Source organism: Pterocles gutturalis, unplaced genomic scaffold (assembly GCF_000699245.1).
Source record: "Pterocles gutturalis isolate BGI_N339 unplaced genomic scaffold, ASM69924v1 scaffold50146, whole genome shotgun sequence".
Taxonomy (NCBI): Eukaryota; Metazoa; Chordata; class Aves; order Pterocliformes; family Pteroclidae; genus Pterocles; species Pterocles gutturalis.
Genome location: NW_010104866.1, coordinates 633 through 23,204, shown reverse-complemented (window position 1 = coordinate 23,204; position 22,572 = coordinate 633). Strand labels below are relative to the sequence as shown.

The window sequence follows — 22,572 nt, the reverse complement described above, 5'->3', positions numbered from 1 at the left end:
TTGGCACAGTGAATTCAAGAATGTTTCAGTCACCACCTCCAATTTCTGATGTGATTAACTAGGAAAACGTGACAAAAAACCTCAGCACTTCATATCAAATGGATCATTTCTGTGACAAAAGAAAAAAGTATTACTGTAAGTTACGTATCACATATACAGAAGAATTCTATCTCTTTACAATTAAACTTTGCATCCAAATAGCCAATGGTTAAAAATACTCTGAGGAGGGTTGCAGCACTTTTCAAAGGCAGCAGCAGCAGAGGAAAAAGCACTCCAGTAAGATGCTGTTTCCACACATCGTATACCATACTAATTTAAGAAAAAATTTCCATGGGCAATTTAGAATGTGTACTATTGCACATCATCTAACATAGCAAAAGTTAATCCTTCCCATCAAAATCTGATAATCTTAACAATTTTTAAGATAATCTGTAGCCTTATAATACAGCATTTTAGATAAAATTTTTTCATAAATTTCCCAAAATGGTTTGCATTCATATACGGCAGAACAAAAAGCACTAAAAGACTTCACAGAATCAAAGCTAAATTTTTAGCTTTTCTTGCAAAAATTAAAAAGTTGTCAAGAATGAAATCTTGATTGTTATTCATAGAAGAAAACATAGAAATGTGCCAGGAAAATTGCACCATATCAGGAGTTTAGTGAGTTTTTTTGTTTTCTAAAAAAAAGAGATGTTAGTATTCACTGGATTTATAAAAAACACATTAATCCGAGAAACCTGAGTGAAACACTTCAACACACTGGTGGACAACAAGGAAGTAACCAGTCTGCTCCTTTCTAATTTCAGTAGCTTAAAACAGACACATGGAACTCATTTGTGTGAGCTTTTGCTTTTATTCGTCACCAGACAGGATCCATAAAGCGTGGCCCTGGGTGTGCTTTTTTGAAAGAGTAAGGTCAGTACAGAGGTAACACCTTGTTTCCTTAGGAGGAGCATTCCATGGCAGAAATGTGCATGGCTTCAGTGAACCCAAATTATTTTCATAGCAGAAATTCATTTGATGTATATGACTTTAGTCAGATTTCCCATTTCTATGAGTTTTAGCTTCCTCCTGTCCAATAAGACAAATGACTTTGTAGCATCCTTTTGCAATTTTGACCATCCACATCACATTCATAACATCCAAGACAACACTTGAGATAATCCAGGCGCTCTGGGCTGCAAATCCCAATCTCTGGAAAGCCTCTGTTCCAAATGAAGACATTACATGGCTGTAATACATAGGCATGACGGCAATCCTCACCACGAAGAACACAACTGTCATCAGCACACCATTGATTATGTTGGCCTTTGAAGATTTGGGATATCCCAGTATGTCAAAAAACCACCTGCAAAAGAAATGTTCACAGACACCAGGCAGACTTGAAGACATCTCAAAAAAAAAAAAAAAAAGATTTTGTTTCATGTTTTTTTTAAGTGAATAATTTGATTTATTAATTGCTTCTACCCTTATAATTTCTAAAGTATTGCACTGTGTCTTGGCTTAGTTGTGAATTCTTCTGCTTGGCTGCATTTTTTACACTGCATTAAGCAGTGTATGATAACCAGTACATTGCAGAGTAACACGTAGAAAATCCTGATTTGAATTGTAAACCAGTTGACAACCAGTGTGCATTTCAGTGACTATTGTGTACTATAATTCAAATTATCTTTTAAAATTATAAATACAAATATAAATACTATAGTTTGCACCAATGGGCAACTAAAATTCTATTTGTTTCCCTGAAAGCAATTCTAGTATTGTATTTGGATACGGTAATCCAGATAGAGGCCCAATTTCCAGTTTCTCAGACTTGGGATTTTCTGACTGCTGCTGTTCAGCTCGAAACCAGAACTTCAGAACCAGAGATTGTAATTGGCACTGGATCATGTAACAGCTAAGTATATTATGCAATGAAAAAGATAAATATAAAAAAATCCCTCTCCCACTACTACTACTGGGTGATAAATGGTCTTTGAAAGAAAAGTCTTGCATGTTAATTCCTTAGTAGACAGGCACATTGCCTAGCACACAGAACCTGTGGGTTGCATTCCTAGAAGGAGGAACAGACTCCTCTAATCATTCACACTTAAACCAAAGTAAAGGCAAGGAAAATTTGTGCCACAATGGCACGTTAAAGACAGGACCAGAGTAACATGGCTTAGATCACTGTATGCATGGTGGGGAGTGGGGAAGGGAAGTGGAATAATCAATTTATTTCCAAGAAGATATGAGGGTAAAACTAACAAAACAACAGTTCTAAAACTGTTTTTAAAAGTAATTTTTAGCTTAATTATCTACAGATTACAACCTAGATAATTACAGATATACTAAAAAGATTTGCCAGACATCCAGCTCTAAAAGAAATACTCCAGGAATTCATTAAGAATGCAACTGAGACAATTAAAATCCAGGCACACGAGGTGGCAGTCCAGCCTGGAAGCAGGATACCTCACCACAGAAACACTTACTGGGATGATGAAGACAGAGACCTGATATATTTGGTCAGACTAACAATCAGAGACTGTACTTTCATTGATATATACAATGTAGATTTCAGAAGTAATATTAAAAAATTGTTTGAAATATACTGTGATATGCCAATATAGGTAACTGCACATCGGCTTAGCAACTTCCCTCTCCCAGCAAATTGAAAAAAAAAAAAAGTCAGTAAATCAGTTACCATTACATTTTTAGCCACCACAGCTCATAATTAATTACAGAAATTCTGATACTAACCTTAAAAGATCTAAATGCTTGGCATGGAGACAACCTCCAATTAGATATCCTTAACAACACAGACAGGAAATACAAAGAAAATGCTACAGTTCTGAGATTGGAATATCATTTTATGTTTTAATAATAGCTCTTTTGGTAATACTAAGAATACAAACAAGAAACAGAATGTAAGTCATTATCATTATTCACTACTTACTGTCTTAAGGGTCTGGTTCTCTTCAAATTTAATGAAAAAAAAACATTCATGCACTAATGAGATCACATCCCTTAGTGCAAGGGCCTTTATTATCTCCTACGGAGATTTCCGGATTTCTGAGAAAGCTGTAAATGTCGGTATTGAAAGACAAATGATCTCACCATAGGCATCTTAAAAGTAATATTGCTATACTTTCCATAGCCAGATGTGTCATGATACTTCCTAATGCCACAGTCTGAAAGGTAAGCATCAGTATAGGCACCACTTAAACCCAGGATGAAATCCTTTCTCGGTAGCAGTTAGCTGGGAGAATGGCCATTCCCTAGGACATGCATTTCAATACAGAAACTTAAAATACCACGTTTTTTCATTTTCTTACTCTCCTCTTCCTTGTATTACTAAAATAAATTTAATGAAGTGTTTATTTACTCCTCAGTGCCTCCGTGCACACAGAGCACAGATGACATTGGACTATAATCTCCTACTCAGCTGTGCTTGGGAAATGGAAGCAACCTCTGGAGAGCACCATTATCCCATCCTGCCCTCCTGTAAGTTGAATTTACCAAGCTAATGTTCGAAAGGGATCTCAGCACAATCTTTTTTATTCTTAAGAGATCTGAGGAATGCTACAGTCTCATAAAATATTTCAGAGTTTACAGTCACAATGAAGCAGTGGGTAATACTGAGATACCCTGTTTGCAGGAGGATTACAGTTCCTATTTGCCTTACAAACCTTACCCTTTCTCTACCAGACACCTGGAAAATAAAACAGATGTCACACATGTAGGATCAGTAAAGTAGAAATACACCCCAAAAAGCATGGGTGAGGAATAGGCACCTGGTACACTGAAAGATCTGATCCTGTATTGCAAAAAAGTGAGGGAAGAGGAGAGGGCTGCAGCACTGCCCTACACCAAAGCCCCTCTCCTGAGATGAATTCTTTCTGGGGCAAATCCCTGTCCCCAACTGGGTCATGGTGGCTTTCCTCTACCTGCAGTACATGGCATTCTCACGCTCCTTTTCTGACACTCACAGCATTTTCCTGCCGCTCACAGCAGGATTTCCAGTAGCAGCACTATAACCAGAAGCCATGGCAGGCTTTGACCACCACTGAGCTCTGCAATGGAGCCTTCTGCCACTTTCTTCTCTGATCACAAGTATGAAGATTAACCATTCCAGACCTGTTCAGATGCTTTACTATTTTTCTAATGTAAGTGCTCAAAATCATTTCCAGAACTATTTTTGAAATTAAATAAATAATATAAATTTATATTATTCTATATATTGACATGTATATATTAATATTTATATATGCATATGCAGTATTGAAAAATAAACTTCAAATTATGTAGGACAACGTAACTCCATTCTAGGATTCTGAAGACAATGTTATCTTGCTTCTTTTCCTGATCCATGACACTAAAAAAAACACCCTAAGGCTATAAACAGTATTATATTTGTGAACCTTTTTTGTTCATCAGTTTTGTAAAAATGTGGCATTTCATATGAAGGCTGGTCTACTCTAAACAGGAATGCAGGGGTGAGTAGTTATACTGTTGCAGCCATAGCAGCAAAAAGTTTTCACAGCAAAAAAGATTTCCACGTAGTAATCCGTAGTTCAATAGAAATAAATTCCCTTTCAGCAGACATTCAACAACAAAAAACTTCCTAAATGTCAGATTCAAATTTAAAAGAACTATGCAGAAACTCCCTACTACTTACCGCTGATTGACAAAGGGAGTGGAGAACTCTGCCAGCAGACGAAAGTTTCCAAAATAAGCCAACAGACCTTTGCTCTGGTTAGCAAAATAAAACAGACATACAAATATCAACAATGTAGATGTAAAATCTTAATTAAAGTCTTTCAAGTATACACATAATGATACAACGTCTCAACTTCTTTATTAACACTGATCGTGAGTTTGCCAGCTGTGGCCAACTTTCTTATGAGGTTTACTGCATACTGTGCTTCAGATACCTCGAATTTCTTATTATAAACAAATCTTTAAAAGGTTTGCAGTTAAGTGGTGATGGAAAGCTAGCTAGAGAAGACTGGCACAAGTAGTAATAGGTTATAATTATAATGATACTATAACTGTCTAGGAAAATTATAAATATTTGGGATTTCTCAGTGTTTAAAGAAGCCCAAACAGGAACACTGTAAGCTAAAGAAAAGTGTCCCTGAATTGTTAGGAACATAATTTGCCAAAGTGAAGATGAGTTCCCAGCTTTTATTTGGCAGCAGAAAGGGCACATAGAGCCCTTTCCCTCCTCTCCCCACTGAAGGGGAACCCCTTTCCAGCAGCACGCTTGCAGTCCCTGCCAGGCCCCGGGGTTGGAAGAAGAGTACCTCTTCTCCGTGCCCGTATCCAGATAACCGCGTGGTACATTTACACCGATACATGTTGTAACTGAGCACTTTCCTCCAAGTGACAAAGTACAGCATATCCTCTGGCTTATCATTTGGTTGTGCTGGAAATAGTATCCCATTATACAGTGTCTGGGTAAGCAGCAGTTTGCAGATGTAGAGATAAAAATATCTTTTAAAAAAATTCAGTAGGTCTTCTGAACAACCTACGGAGCCTGTGTCATGATTCTTCTTTTCCCCACCCAGCATGCTAATACCCACTACTTCAGGCATTTCATGTCCGTTCACACTGCACCAAACAGAAAAATCTGTGTTCTTAATCAGATTCTCTACTATCTTCAAGAGCAGTTTTTGAAATAAGATGCATATGAGTAACTTTCTCTGAAGATAAAAGAATGAGAGTAACACACAGACATCCACGGGCAGAATTGGATCCAAACAATAAGAACTGCTTTGAAAGAGGTTCACACTAACCCTATGCTTTCTATTTACTCCACAAACGACTCATTAATTTTCTGCATCAGGGATTAGCCTTGGTAGTGGTATTTTCATTTCTCTAATATTCAGCTTTAATTCACTTTCATCCATGATAACGTTAGTAGATCTAATTATCCTCAACCCGAAACAGAGTATTTACTTGTCAGTGTACTTCATCCCCTTTAAGCCGTTACATGGGAAATCTGACAGTAATCTGGCATCTTGACACTTTTAATATTGTAAGCCTGGGATTCACACAGTAGGCAGGGAAAGAAATGTGGTAGATGAAGTAAATTGTATTTTACAAGATTTCTTTATTTGCTAAATGAGCTTTTCAGAAGAAATTCAGGAGCATTATTCTGGAGGTCAATGGGATTTCTACCAAGTCACGTGGGCATCTTTGAGAAATTCCAGCAGCAGCAAAGAGCAACTAAGTTAGTCTTTATCCTAGAACAGTACCCTTCTCTTCCCCTTTTCCCTTCGATGTATGTGCAGCATGGGTATTTATAGATATATACAGTTAATCATCCATCGTTTCCTCACCAAATTAACCTTTGACAAGAAGTCTCACAGGATCAGTTTGTGTCATAACAGATTTTAAAAATTAAAAAAAATGGAAAAAGAAAAAAAAAAAACACCCCATAAAAAACACACCCAGCTGACTGTAGTGCATTCATCGGAGGTAGGGATCACTGACCTATGGCCTTGCAAATACATTCACAAGCAGAACATAACCATTTGAAACCATTTCCTTCCAACTTTCCAACTAAATATTCAGACTTCTGGTTTTATATGAAACTCTTTTCTATGACCATGTGAAAAGCCCTTCTGTCAAAGTCTCTACAGCAAAAACTGAGGAGAGTTCTAATTAATAAATAAATAAATTACACGTTCTTTGTTAAAGGACTGTGACATTGAAAAGGCACACACCACAAAGGACTGAAAATACCATTTAGAAAGTAACAATAATTGAAAATATAAGTATGCCTTTCACAAAGCTCATACACCAATCAGTGAAGAATTTTTTAAAATGTTAAGCAAATGAGATCTAAAAAAGCATTGTCTTCAATCTCATCTGCTTGTTATGTTACTGGAAAATACAGCACTCACCAGTACAAAATAGTAAGCATACAGAGCTGCCAAGTGATGTATTACAAAAAATATGTCACCAATTGCCTTCCAGTAGTAAATAATAAGTAATAAATCTACAAGAGAAAAGAAATAATGATAAAGAACAATTCATTATACTACCATTGACCTCAGAATAGTTTTTCTCTAAGTTTTAGAGGTATAAATGCCAACATATGGCATCAGTAGAAACTCTGAATTAATTATATCTGAAGAGAACATCTTTATCCTAAAGACTTTACTGTAGTCAAAGCATTAAGCAACAGCATTCCTCCAACAGTTGCCATAAATTATTTTCCACATCAATGGAAGTACAGAGGCAATAGCTTTAGCTGAAATATTTTGGAAGGAGAAAGTGGATCCAGAATCTCATAGCAAGACTTCACACATAGGAACCAAAAAATTTGGAACAAGTGAGGAAAAAAAAGGGGTGGGCACCAGGGGGCATAGCCAATATACATACAGTAAATGCAGTGATCTATTATGGGGACTTCTGAATCAAAAGTTAGTTATATTAGCAAACAGGGAACCATGTGCAAGGAGCAAAGTATGTTTACTTTATTTAATCACGATTTCCCAATTACTGCAAAAGTGATAGAGTGGACCTGAGTTAATGCTGTAAGGAAAGCTCTGACATAAAAGTTCTTTCTTGTCCCATGACGGTTTGAGATTTCAGAAGATTTTATTTTCTATACTAAAACAAGCAATTTCTGCCCCTACTTTCTCCAAATGAGTACTCTGGACTGGAACATTAGTGACCAATGTTCCAAATCAAAGACTTTACCCCTGTGCCTTTCGTATCTCCAGTGAGTGCCTTGATCTCTTTTATATTAGCTATCCTCAGGCAGGACTCTGTATCATCTGACATAGCTGCTCCACTTCCTATTAATAATTAAACATTAACTATATAAGGAAGTGCGAGAGAATGAGTCGCCAGGTTCAAGTCTCTGTTCAAAGGCAGTCATTAATTCATAATGAAAGTCTGCTGCATAATTATTCAAAAATAGATACCAATGAATTTAAACATGGGAGCTGAATTTCTTCTGGAGAAAATGGAGAGATATGTTAACCCACAGGTTTACTGGGTGTGCTGATAACCAGATCATCAGTTCAATTGGTGTGAGAAATCTAGTCTAAGAGATAATCAAGTCCATGGCCCAGTCTCTGACCAGAGACTCCATCCTAACATGAGAAGTTTTCCCTGAAAATAGTCCAAGACACAACAAGTTTTTGCTTTGATAAATCAGCATTATCCCCACACACCATAAAAGAAAGCTCCAAAGCATTTTGTAGCAAAATTCCCACTCCAATTCTAGTTGACAGTAAATAATTAAGAACACAAAATGTACATAGGGGTAAATGCCATACCAAGAAAATAATTTAAAATGTCCATGTTTTATACATGACTAAATTTTGGCTTAAAGTGAGATTGAAAGGTGGGCAGGCAGGATCCTATGGCATCATTTGCCTCAGCTTGTGTTGAGGGTTACTAAAATTCTGCCATCATTCTGAGGTCACAGGAAGAAACTTATGATAAAAGCTCTACAAGTTGTGGACACCCTGAAGGGAGTGAAGGACACTGCTTTAACACCTTCCCAATTGGCTGAAGGACAAAACTGAACCGGAGTTGGTGGTTGTATATCAAACCACCATAAAACCACACAGCGGCATTTCCTCAGTGCTTGAGGAGATATCATTCCATCTTTCACATCCGCTGGCAAGATCTTGTGATTCCACCACAACCCACAACTCCATTAGCAATTTTAAAAGCCACAGTAGAAACTGTACTATATACACATATCACATCTCCAGCATAGTAGCTCCATATAAATATATAGGCATAGTGACTCAATATAAACATACAGGTTGTGTGTGTTATATACACATTGCATAATTACCAGAAATGAGGTAGCCTGTGGTAATAGCAATATTCATTTTCACAATTGAAGGGTCACCCCTGTAAACATACAAAAAATACACAGTTACAGCCTTTATAACAAGGTAATTTGCAAAGGACATACACATATCAAACACAATGTCCATCAGGTCACCTTATTCTTGGTCTATCAGCAAGACATTATGAGATTTGGTTAAGAAAGATCGTAGTCATGAAAATTTCTTCATGGATTCCTTTTCCACCCAGATATAAGATATCTGCTAACCACCCTAATCAGGATTACTCCCTGCCTTGGGGTAGAGACTGGCCCAAGAGGCTTATCGTGACTAGAACTGAAACCCAGTATGTACCCTGAGCTGGCTACTCTGGAAACAGGATAAAAGAGAACAGCCCAGGCAGTGTCTCTTAGCGCTTTAACTGACACTCTGCATCTCCATTTTTGTTCCTCTGCCAATGTTAAAACTTTGCTAAGGATGACAAAAATATCTTACTCAGCTGGTGCTTTTCACACTCATAAGAGGATGGACGTTTATAGGAATAAACAGAGTAGAAGAAGACATGAAACATATTATTTGCCAGTTCTTTGGAGCCAAGGAACCTTCAAGGAGAAATGCTTTTCACACCTTCTGTCCCCTCTCTTTTGGTGCCAGACATTCAGTGCACAAAGCTCTTAGTTGCACACACACAACCTCAGTTCCTCTAGGATGTTCAACAAACCCAAACTTGTGAATACAGCTCAAGAAAGGGAAGCAGTCACATTACAGCAAGTAATGTTTGTTCTTTCCACCAGTGCCCTCTGTGCGTTCCTTCTTTGAGGAGTTTGGTTCACAAATCTCTTTTCCTCAGCATAATGATCATAACGTGTTTTTTTTTAAACTAAGTTGTGCATCTAATCTAGATATGTTTTGTGTAAGTATGAATTGAGCTTCAAGTGACAGGCCTACAGATTTATAAAATGTGGACTGCTCAAGACAAGCTGTGAAAGCAATCTTTGTTGTAAACCTTTTGAGAAAAAAAGAACATAACTGTGCTTACAGCCACCTCCAATACAAAGTCTACCTCAGCTAGAAAGCAGTAAAATGCTATTACTTAGCTATTATTTTTTAATCCTATTGGAATGAAGCTGTGGAAGAGATTTCCTGTACTTTTACAATCTGTTCCCTAAATTTTAAGGCTTTCTTAGCATTTGAAACTAACTGCTTCTCTGAGTGAGAGGGTAGCTTACAGGAAAATAGGACTCACAAAACCAGAACCCTGCTGTTAGGTGAGGAAAAGCATTACCAGGAGAGCCTGGAGCTCACTCCGCCTCCTAAGACTGGCCGTAGAGGCTCTCTTCACTGCAGCTTGAGACAGGAACATTTTTCCATGTCTTCAAAACCTGGTTTCATGAGCTACCTAGGTTGTGGGCTGAGTGCTGCTTTAGGTATGGCTCTTCTGAAAGTCATAGCTAGACACAGAGCATAGACAGATGTGTTCTCCTAACTTTAGCAGAAATTCTTCAAATAGTTACAGCCCTCCTGTTAGAGCTCCCAGCTGTGGCAGCAGCAACATCATAACCATAAGCGCTCCCGACACACTTCAGGACATCAACACAAAGACTAAGCCTGTGCTCAAGAGCCTTCATATTCATCGCCAAAGAAGATGCAAAGGACTGAGTACATGAAATTGGTTCCTTGATGTTGGTAAACATGACTTAACTGTATGAGACAGGGAATGATTCACTTCCATTCGTTCTTTCCAGGAGAATGGTCACCTTGCAACAAAACTTCTCTAGACTTTCTAAACCAACACTTCAAAAGCATATATGGCTGCACTGCCCACCTGTCACCTCCCTTCAAGAAGAGTCTGTGTTATGCTCTCAAATTAATCTCAATTAATGCAAAACCAATGGAAAACTCTCCATTGAACCCAAACCCTTATCAGGAGTCCTGTTCCTTTTCAAGACCTCTGGGTATCATCATCACCATACATTTAAGTGTTGCATGAACCCACAAGTTAGGCTGACATACATAGAGGATCAGAACTTGTGATTTTCCATAGATATAGATATCTTTAAATCCCCCAGAAAAGAACGGACTGGATACTGTCATACAGGCCATGCCTAAACAAAGATGGTGGCAATATAGAGTGTCTGTATCAAAACCTTCCCAGCAGTCTAAAATTGGAGCATCTGTGTAATGTTTTCAGGCTATCCGGGCTAGAAGAGTGCAAGAAGTTGCATGAAAGATTCCTGGACATTTACCTAAAAATTACCAAAACCAGATTCACAAATGTTTCTTGTATTGTCAAAATAGACTCCTACAGAAAGGCTCATGCATCCTTCATATCCATAAATGACCAGCTCCCACAGCTTATGCCTGCATTTCAAAAGGGCATTAGATTCCAGACTCAGCAGCCCTGCAACGCTCCATCTGGCACTTCCCGTATAATTTGTTTTTTTTCCTCCTCAGTCTTATTCAATTAAAATCAAGAGTATGTGGATTCAGCTACAAATCAATGTAAAGATGATAAGCAAGTTAAGACTTAATGTACAGCTAAGCCATAAAACAGACTGGAAAAAAATGGTAAAAGCTCTACATGGTCAACTGAGGCTTTAATTGCTGTGTACTGGGAACCAATATGACATATGGGGGAATGCATAGGCTGATGCTAGCCATCTCAAGGCTAACGTAAAAGTCAACCTTAGAAGAAAATGTACATCTACAAATTCTGAGGAAATCATGCTACAATTCTGACTTCCCTGGAAGAAGAAACCCTAACACAAAGTTGTCTTTTACTCACAGGCTGCATACAAGTACTTGTAAAGCCATGTGAAATATTATGTTTGGTCTTCCTTTGCACTTAATCTCTTGCATGAACATTAATTCAAATCATTGCAACTGCTTTAAACACACTAAGTGATACTTCACACATTTCAAAATTATTAGTTTAATAACTAAAAATACTGATTTCCATGTCTAGAGTGTGTTCTGTGCACTTTCAATTGAGAAATTCCTGAAACCACTAAGATAATTTTGACTGAAACAATTTAGAGATACAGCCATGAAATGAAGCTGAAGCTTTGATTTAAAACATGCAGATTAGATATACTTCCACTAGATTTTTAAATATATAGATGAAGTTTCCCTCACTCTACCAAAGGTAAACAAAACCACTGATAGCAATCATTATAAACATATCCAAACAGAACAAACTATTTAGAAGCAATAGTAAAGATACAGAAAAGAATTCCTCCAAAGGCAGATGGATTTTGTCTTTTAAGATTTAATATTTTTATGTAATCTAGGATGCTAAGGCTTCATAACCAAGATTAAGTTTCCAATGCAGTAAACAAAAATATCTAACATAACTTTTTCTCAAACTTACTAAAAACAAAAGGTTGGTTTGATTTCTGATTAATTTGAATTCTTCCTGGAATTATACCAGGAAAATGTAATAAATGTGAATACTCAATTTATTTATCATCACCAAGAGGCTTTTATTTCTACCATTCCTGTCTTCTTTTGTACTATTTAGAACAAGGTCTACTCAAACAAACCAGGATAAAAGCTTCTATCTGATAGAGCTTACCACAACACACACCGAGAGCTATAATAACGTGCTGCTTTTCAACATGGATAACATCTCATGAGATATTCAGACTTTATTTGGTCTCTAAAGATACCAGAATGCAATGAAAAATAACCAAAACAGTCAACAATTTAATCATATATCACTACATACAGAAGAGGTCAACGTTGCCTAAATTTGTGTTATGAATTAGTGTTACAACTATTAAAGCTACGTAACAAGTCAGTGGCAGATGATTCAAGCACCCAATCCTGTCCAGTCCACACTGCATTGTCATTAATTTACAATTTAGGAAGAGCAGAACAATCACCAGATGGTAAATTTACGTAAATTTAAACTGCCTCACAGTGTGGTCCTTTAACAAGGTAAAAGACAACAGTCTATGACAGAAATATGAAATGAAACTTCAAGTTGTTAGTTAGTCTTCAGGAAAAATATGGCCTCTTCCTTCTACAGGGAAGGAATGACAGAGGATAGTGAGTGAAATGTCAAAACACCAACAGCAATCTATAATTAACTTGACTAAAACAAAGGCACCTTGTCCCTCTTCCTTCAAAAAAGTGTGAAGCAAAACAATATAACTACAAATTTAAAAAGATAAGCTTAATACAGAATATTTTGTTAACTAGAGAAAATATTGGAAGTCCCTTTATTAAATATTCCTATTGGCTTGTGAAGATAGCACTTGAAACTTTCATACTTTCTTTAAAACAAAGATTAACAGAAGCTTTATGGGAGGTGGAAATATAAACACCTGAATTTATAAATTTAGACATAGGTATTTTATACACACAATAGGCCTCTCCAGCTTTTCCTACAGACACTCCAGACCTGCAAAAGCATCTCAATTTCACTTTAAAGTGATTATAGTAACTAACATAGTTGCAGTCATGCCAACTTACAGTTACACTCTTTGTTCTATGCCTTAGTAATTTAATATGCTATTTCAAATCAATTGCTCGTACTTTATCTCTTCCACTTCACAGAGACACAGTGCACTACAACATTAATAATGCACTGACAAAATAATTTGGAATTATCAAATAGTACAGACATAAAAACGGACACATCACAACTGCATATTTTACTGGGAAATGAAACAATTATTTCAGTAATTAATACACTGCAGGATTACTTTTTTTCCTTCTCATTTATGTTATTTTATTGTGTAAACACAACATATATGTAACATGCCTTACCAGAGCCGGTCAGCATTAACGGCGTCATCGTACAACAAAATATATAGGCAAAACCCACCAACCACCAAGGCGTGGAATGTGGACACTGTCCTGAAAAAGAGACCACAGTCACAAGGAGGTACTGCCACTCACAGCTTCCTATACTGTGCTTAAGGTAGGATGTTTCCAAAAACATTTTCAGCTGCATCCAGATACCGGTGTGGAAGACAATCATCTCATGTTACATCCAACCACTTACACCATGACAAGTGGGAAAAAATAGCCAAAAGTAAGGAACTGGGGTTAGGGGTGGGGGTTAAATAGAAAGTAGGGTTTTTAACAGAGATCTACTTTTTCCTTCAATTATCCCATATATTAATGAATCCTTAAGACAATATGACATCTAGTTCTCAAACAAATACCTGCTGTATTGTCCCACTTGCTGGAAAAATCTATATGCATTTCACATTCAGATTGGCCCATGAGTCCTGCAGCAGCAGGTTTTTCCTTTCAGGCACCAAATTAACAGATGGCCCATACCGTCAGGTTCAGGTTTTGGAAAGAGGGGCATTAAATGAAAAATACTATAAAATACATTTTCAGAAATTATCTCTAGTGCATTTGAAGTAGATTCTGTTTTTCAAATAGAAAACTTGCGTAACAAAAGGTTGTAGCTGAGTATCTAAGGTATAACAGCTACAGGTTCATATGAACTAGCAGCTCTCAGCTTTACTTTCTTTTATACTCCTCTTGTCCTGCATAAGGTCACAGCAATCAGAGTTGCCTTGTCCATATGCGGGTTCTAAACACTTTTTTTTCCAAAGACACCAGTCTCAAGTGTACAGGCTGCATGCACACTGTAGATAAACTCTGAATCTTAACAAGCACTTAAAAAGAGCTACCTACTCACAGAGGCCCCAGCAGGGTTCCTACCGCACGCAGGCCAGGGCGTTCCTGCCCTTTTGAGTCCACATGTATTCTTAGAAGGTAGAACAATGCCACGGGCACATGTCCAAAATGTGTAACCTTGTTCCTCTAGCTATGGGTTTAACACTACTATAAATTGCATCTAATACTGTGTAGTTGCTGTCTGCTTTCCCACTGTTTTAAGCGTGACTAGGAAGGAAAAAAATTGGGTGCCAAAATAGCTCTACTGAATCATGAATAGTATTGGAAAGATGAGAACTCTAAGTTGGATGCTGTGTGATCAGAAACACCTTTGCACCATATTCACAGCATTAACAATACACACACAAATGTATAGATGCCGTTAGTTATTAGTCTTGTCTTTGTACATATTGAATACATGTATTTGGAAGTTATTAATATTTTAAATGTGCATAAGTCACTCTCAGGAGTCTAAACTCTACCATGCAAGACCTGGGGAAAACATCTGACTTCCTGTGGAAGATTTCGCAAAGAAAGAGTAGGTTGTAATCCCTAGTCTGTTGCCAGAAGTTATATTATAATCCATTGGCATGAGAAGATTCTGGGACTTTTCATAAAATATGCCTATATTTACAATTTGTTTAAAGAGTGTCATCATGCTATTTTCAGAAGCTTTTTCAACAGTGTTCCAAAAAATGAATGGAGACTGATATAATACGAATGAATAGCCAAATGTAACAAGCTGGATGAGAACTTTTACTAACCATCACAGCACAGACTGCTTCCCCCCCGCCCTTTTTTTTTAAACAAAGAAAGAAAATGTAGTTATCAGAATTTTAATGATAATTAATGGTTTTAATTAAAACGTCTACTCTTGCAACACAGACTTAACAGAGAGCTAGGATTTTTTGCTTCCTTTTTGAAACAAAGCATAGCATATAATATTAGGGTTTGAGAAATACCTGTGAGTTTTGAACTTTAGGAGAGGATAATGCTGAAAGAAGTAAAATTTGTCCTAGAATATATCTCATTAGTTTAGAGTTGCAACTTGTCTTGAGAGTGGCTATTTATCCAAACCTTAGTGTTTAGAATACAAGTTATACACAAGCATAGCACTTGAAGAGAGAGGAAAAAAAAAAAAAAAAAAAAAAAAAGGAAGAAAGAAAAAAAGCAGATTTCCTTCTTAACTCTGGACTTTGAAGTTTCTCCATAGAAGAGGGGACAGAAGAAGGGAAATTGTGCAGCACTCCATTTTAATATGGAATCTAGGTCAAGCTATGAAGCTCAGTACATTTCCTTGAAATTTCTGTCAAAGCTTGCATCCTTTAACTCCTCCATAACTGCAAAGAAAACAGTTGCACTGATAAGTTTCATACTTGTTCCTTTATTACTGAATACTTATACTTTTTCACAGCTGCTTAATAGCAGTACAAACGTGTACTGTAGAAGAGGTGACGGGAATTTACATACAACAAATTAAAGAGTTATACTACAGCAGTGTCCAAGTACAGTTTTTAACTCAATTTGAGCATCTGCATACTTAAGATTCCAGAAGCATTACTTTATTGGTTCTTAATTCTTGGAAGGTCAGAATGAACAAATTGACAGTATGGGAAACATAGTCCAGAGCTGCAGCTCAAATGTTTCATTACAAAACCCTCCAAACTGCAACAATACATTTTCAATGCTACAGCTCATTTCAGGCAGATGCCTTCTTCCAGACCCAGCTGAGCTGATAAAAATGCATAACCATCCCCTGTGCCAGTTTCCTTCAGGACTGCCAACAGAACCATTTGTGTGAGCACTCCCTACACCAGTTCAATAAAGGACAAAATAACAAACATCTACTTTTAAATCACTTAAGTTAACACAACTCATTTTACTGGGAGATAGTAACTTTCTCTAGCTGCACAGCTGCCTGCAGAGGACATATATGTCCATCTACATTCTCCAAACATATAAGATACTCCCTGGGGTGTCTCTTCAATTTTGTGAAACACTGGTGTGAGGAGGCGGTTTGACAAAACACTGTGTTTGGTCAGCAGAGGTAACAGTCAATCTTCTGCGGAAAAACAAGCATGGTTAGCCCTTCTTTCACTTCATGCCCTCCTTAGGTATAACATCAACAAGCTGTTGATGAACCTGGCTTTGTGTTTCATGCCTTCTAACTCCAGAACTGAATGCAGCACTGGACCACGACTCATCTGTGTGCTAACATCTGCATCCTGCTGTCGCCCTTGAGAAAAAATGTGGAAAGAAGTAAAAAAAGGACACAGCCTGGGGTGCTGTATCAACTTGTGTAGTTAAACACCTCACTATGAAGTAGCCCGGAGATTACAGAGCGGCTTATTTCCAGCACACTTGTGACGTGTCAAACAATTCATATGTTATTATGCAAAGCACTACAACTTAGCATAGTGCTACCAGGCATGGAATATGTTTTCAGAAAGCCTATTATGCAATTCAAGGGTCACTTGATGTGGCTTAGAGACAAAAGTTCAGCTCCAACACGATAACAATTTAGTTTAGTTTAGTTTGCCTGTCTGCCTCTATTGTTGATTGTAACATAGAGATAAACCTAAGCTGCACTGATACCATTAACTGGCATCCTACAGAGCTCTTCTGGCAGATAGGTAATTATTCAAAGATCAAACTGAAATTAAGATGGTGCCTTTAAGAACACTGCTGATGGACATTTGCCAAATGGAAGGGCAAAACTATTAGAGTTGCTAATGCTGCCTAGAACAATGGAAACAAAAGTATCCACCTGATATTGCCTTTAAACAGCACTGAGGAGAAACAGCGATACAACTAATGCATTTCGAGTGCAGCGACAGCCATACAGTACACATTTTTGAGCTTCACATTTGAGAAACACTGGAAAAATATTTCAAAGTTGTAATGGGCTACTCAAGCATAAAGTTATACTGTATCAATTCATATCAACCAGAGAAGCTTGTGTACTATATATACCCTTTCAGAGTAATATATCACAAATAAAACCTCAATGGTCATCCTGTTGGCAATTACTACCCTATACTTCCTTCATGGCTTAAAAGAGAGGAAAGCACCCAGGGTTGACCAAGTTTCTAGCAGAGCTCTGTCTGAGGAGACAACAACTGCAAAAACACAAAGGGAGCAAGGAAGGTTTTTAGATTGAGATTCCACAACTCCTTCCCGAATGTGCACCCTGTGTCTGTCATAGCTTCCTCCTACTCTTCTTGCAGTCTCCTTCCCCACTAACACACAGATACACCTGTCTAACCCTGTCTCACTGCAATACTACACCAAAGATTCATCAAATTTCTTGGAAAACCATAACTTATCTGAAGGGAAAACAGACAGCAATTTGCTTTGCACCCAAAAGCACTACCAGGGATACACTAGCATTTACATCACAGAATAAATTGCAATACTCTTGATTTTCAGGTATGTTTGGGGGAAAGGAATTTTGCACCTCTTCTATTTACTAGACGTATCACAGAAAAGTCATTTAAAATTAATCCCCTTTACCTTATTACCTCTCACCAGTCACTGTTTTCTTTTTCTACTGACTTTCACTTGGGTATCACTGTCTAACAAAGTGTTTAGTGTACAAGCGTTTGTAATGTTGTGTGTTCAAGAACGGGCCTCAGCATTTTACATCTGGAGTTTGTCAAGTGCCCTAGAACCATCCCTCTAATTTTTACAGATGTTTAACTAATGTTTTCTGTAGCTTTATATATACAAACTCAGGTGGTTCTGATGTTGACAATTTCAGGTAGGCCATTAGCTGTAGTTTCTTCTGAACACTATACCTTGAATTCCATTCGATCTTCCTTTTTTGGCTGAGGTTGTTAAAACCAGGTGTTATTCGTGTTGACACCCAAGAACTTAAAACATGGAACAGGAACTGAAAGACAGTAAAACTGGCAACACCAATGCCAATAGTCAGGTTGCTGAAGGAAGCCATTGTTCTTCAGCCTGTGAAGAGAGGGAGAAGGTAATTTCAGTCCATCCTCCATGTAACTATTTTCAGGAGCCACAGAAAGTGTTTTTGACAGATAACTTATCAACAGAAGTATTATTCACTAAAAGTTTCATCCTGTTCAACATTTCTACTTAATCCCTAATAGTATAAAAGTATTCCCAAACTTTTATGTGTAAAAGTTACATTTTTGTTTTGGGATTTTTTTAACATTTGCATTCTATACATTTTTGTTGCCTAAAGTCACATGTATTTTACCCGCACAGAAAGGGCAGGGAGGACCACTGAGCAGTGGCACTGCCAGCTCAGAAGCCTCCACTCCTGTCCCAAGAAGCTCCAAAGTTAAAACTCATCTTGTTCTTACCAGATTGACTGCTGTCGATGGGATTTTAAAAAATCAATAATGAAATCAGATAAGCATAGTAGAGAGATTTTCAGGTCAGCCTTGGGAAGTAATAGCCTCACTGCAACTTTATGTTTGTATACTTCGTAGAGGCAATAGTTCTCAATCTGCACTTTGTTCACAGTTGACGGCTTCTCTTTGTGACAGCACATAGGCTATCGTATTTGAGCTTTTTTCTTCTTCAGGTGAAAGTCTAAACTTCACACAATTTCAGAGCACACCGAAAAGATTCCTATCATCAGAGCTAATGTACCTTTCAGATGCTGGAAGTTTAGCTATTTCATGAGGTCAAAATAAATAGCTAAATAACTCCAAACATAAATGTGGGTCTCTAAATGCTTCAGTCATTTCTCCCAAGTCACCAGTATTTTGCAAGACAGAATGATATTTTCCCAGAAGCCACAAACTTCTGACATACATCTCTGGCTTGATGATATTGTGAAGTATTTTATATTCTAGGACTCACAAAGCTTACAAACTCATTAAAAGTAAATTTGTATTAAGTTGAATAGAAAAGGGAAAAAAAAGCCAAATGGCTTAATCTAAAAATATTTAAATAATGATTTTAATAGCCAATTAAATAACTGCTATCACTTATTTCAGTTTTACTGAAGAAAATACCTAAAAATAAAAGGAACACTTAGAGGCTAGCATAATTTGATGTTACTACAACCTAATGGTCAGCAAAAACTGATACCAATATGTAATACTTTTATGTCCATCTTCAGTTCACATGTATTATAGAATGAGGGAACGTGCCTTAAATTTTTGAAATTGTACTGCATTGCAGATGGAAAGAAACTTGAACTTCAGCGTAAAACAAAACAGAAAGAAAAATCTGCCAATTAAAATAATAACTTTTTAAAAAATTAAGTACAGTGTTCTCATCTGGTGAAGTAAATGGTGGCTATATTGAAACACAGCTTGCATTTAAACTTAGAACTTAAAAAAAAAGTGTATTACATATAGATCAGGAAAAAAAGTATTTTATCTTCAAAGATTTATAGGCAGAAGGTTCAGTGATCTCAAACTGTTTTCCCTCCTCTTTTTTTTTTCCCCAGAATTGAAGAGTAAAAAAAAAAGAAAGTGAATTATTTGAAAACTTTATCTGACTAGTACCCACAGTAAAAGCTACAGCTATACAAGCAGAATGCAGGACAAATAAGAGCAGATTTACTGAGTGAAACCTGCATCCATATCAAATGGGTTTCAAGTGTTTACTTCAGACCAGCTTTAGCCCCGTCCTAGGGATTCTGTAGTTGTTAGATGGTATTTGATGTGCTCTTCAGGCCAATCTTCCTGCTCAGTTTAACCCAAAGGGAACCCAGCTTCCATGCTCTGGGACAGCTACACAACACAAACCAAAGAGCAGTAAGCGGGGGCGATCAGAAGATTCAGTTCACAAGTGCAGTTTTACTCCAAACTAAAATTTTAATGTATACACACTGCAGTGCATTGCAGCAAACTCTGGTTCATTCCAGCTGTTTATCTGATGGCCTGTGCCAGTGCACCAGCCTACTAGTCTTGCATACTTTTTAACGTTAGTCTAGTGAAACTTCCAGTTTCAAATACTACTCTGAATATTCAATATTCTCTCAAGTACTTTTTACACTGTTCTCCTTACACTTCTCCTTTTGTCTCCACTGACCAAGAAGATACAAATCAAATTTTATGCACTTTTTTACACAGTTTAAAGTACTATAGACAATGGGTGTTAAGGCTGATTTCCTAAAACTTTTACATTTGAAAGAATTAAGCAATCAATTCATTTTTATATCTTCCATTTTAAATCCAGTGATAAGAATTGTATGGTGCCTATTCCAGATTCTACTCCCAGAGCCAAAACTTTGGTATTACATCATCTCATTTGTAGTAAGCAAGCCCTCTCTTGGACCACATAAGGTAAAAAAAAAAAAAAAAAAATCAGTTGGTTTAATTCCTCAAGTGTGTGAAGGAAGCCAAAATGCATGCTGAAGACAATTCTCTTCAGAAAAATAGCAAAACTACAACCATCAATCACACCTACTTCATCCTTTTCACTAAAATGCAGCAATTCTCATGATGCTACCAATTTTATCCATCTGCAATGACTATACTAGTAGCTCTCAGTTTTAAAGACACTGACATAATCTCTTGGACAAAAGAAATCCATGTTTTGTTTTGTTTCCTTAGCACCAGAAGATTTTATTAAAAAAGTAACGTTTCAGTGTATGACAGGTGTTCATTTTTGTACAGGAGATTATGGAATTAAACAAAAAACCTCCCAACCATCCCCTGCAAGAAATGCATTAGAAGAGCTAACCTTTCTTCTAAGGAGTCTGTACAAGGAATTCATTTTAAGAAAAAGCAGTTGCATGGAAGTGCAAGGTCTGACTGTCAGAAGTATTATGTACCTATACCCCTCAGCAGTTTTAGCAGCAAGTACAGAACCATGATGCCAGCTAGGGAGAAAGGTATGATGGTAGCAGAGAAGAAACTAGTCACCCAGCCTCTGTGGTTGGTCTCACAGATACTCAGTTTTGCAAGACAGATTTCAGAAGGTGATTTCATATATGCTTAACAAGATGCTGTTTAAGTAGATTAAGTATGAAGTCCAGGAATAATTTCATGTTTTACTTTGGCAAATTAAGAGTGCTGTATTTTAATTCAGTTCAAGGACCAGGTGTAAACAGTGTTTCATGTGACACGGAAGAACAGTTCAGCTATAAACATTTTCTCATATCTCTAAACTGTTTTCAACTGTATCCTGTTTAACATGAAAATTAATTGTTTACCAGATTTTCTTTTGATTTAGAAGAAAAATCATTCATGTTGTTGAACCAAAGCTTGAGACTTAAAAGAAACATAATACTTAATATGCTTTCTGATTACATATGATTTTTCTGCCCTGAGGACAATGGCCAAAGTTAGTAAGTCAAATGCAGCTTCAACTACACTGTGGTTTTCTGCCCCAATATCTTCTTATGGCTGTCCAGCAAAGTCTGATCGAGATACAGAACTTCATGGATTATGTATGAGCAGACACTTTATCCCCCAAACTGCATAGTCATTAATTACTATTCAGTCAGCTGATACGGTTTTTGAACTAGTGGAAGGCTGGGTGGAGAGGGAAGTTTAGTGTAACTATTTTGTAATTCAGAAAAAAAGAACTATACCCAAGTTTGTTCTTCACCACTAGTTTTTTAGCAGCGGTCTTTTCCTGGCTTACCCAAAATTACTGTCTTAACAGTTCAGTTAGACAACAGTTACAAATGATCAGAACTTCACTCTTACAGCTTTTCAGTGTAGTTGTCAGGTAAATAAATATCAGCAAACACTTGAAACTAACAATTTTCAGCAAGGTATTGGTTACACATCTCTAGTGCAGTATCAATTTGCTCTATTAACTCCACTAATTTTGAAAAAGCCAATAACACAGCTTTTCAATCATACTCAGCAAGAGCTGAAAATATGCTCTTTTCATCCGCTATTAACATGCTGTGGGTTTCCTGCAATCCTGGTTGTACTTGAAATTTAGAAGAAAAAACCCAACAATATCAAGACCCAACATCCATACACCCCCAATATGAAACCATTATGAACTTCTGACAGAAACAAGTCAGCACTTAACTGAAAGAGGATAAAGGAGCACAAGAGTTACCAAGCATTGTACCATCAATAGCATCTGGCATTCACATTCTCCTCATCTCACTTTCTCTACATCAGTTTTTTCACATCATAAAAATAAGAAATGCAACTGACAGAAGATACAGCAAGGAGGT

General features: G+C 37.1%; 1 protein-coding gene across 1 annotated transcript; it reads right to left on the bottom strand.

Annotated features, from left to right (window-relative positions):
- Window positions 1-926: 926 nt before the first annotated feature.
- Window positions 927-18,406, bottom strand: TMEM56 (transmembrane protein 56). Its single transcript, XM_010087186.1, has 6 exons — window positions 18,239-18,406; window positions 13,575-13,664; window positions 8,807-8,865; window positions 6,891-6,985; window positions 4,658-4,731; window positions 927-1,348 (listed from the first exon to the last, which is right to left on the bottom strand). The coding sequence occupies exons 1-6, from the start codon at window positions 18,391-18,393 to the stop codon at window positions 1,033-1,035; spliced, it is 789 nt and encodes a 262-aa protein (XP_010085488.1). The 5' UTR covers window positions 18,394-18,406; the 3' UTR covers window positions 927-1,032.
- Window positions 18,407-22,572: the final 4,166 nt, after the last annotated feature.

Coding starts and splice junctions, on each gene's coding strand:
- TMEM56 (XM_010087186.1), bottom strand. CDS start 18,393: ATGGCTTCCTTCAGCAACCTGACTATTGGCATTGGTGTTGCCAGTTTT. Junction 13,665..18,238: donor AAGATCGAATGGAATTCAAG/GTATAGTGTTCA, acceptor TCTCTTTTTCAG/GACAGTGTCCACATTCCACG. Junction 6,986..8,806: donor CACAGGCTACCTCATTTCTG/GTAATTATGCAA, acceptor TTTCTCTTGTAG/ATTTATTACTTATTATTTAC.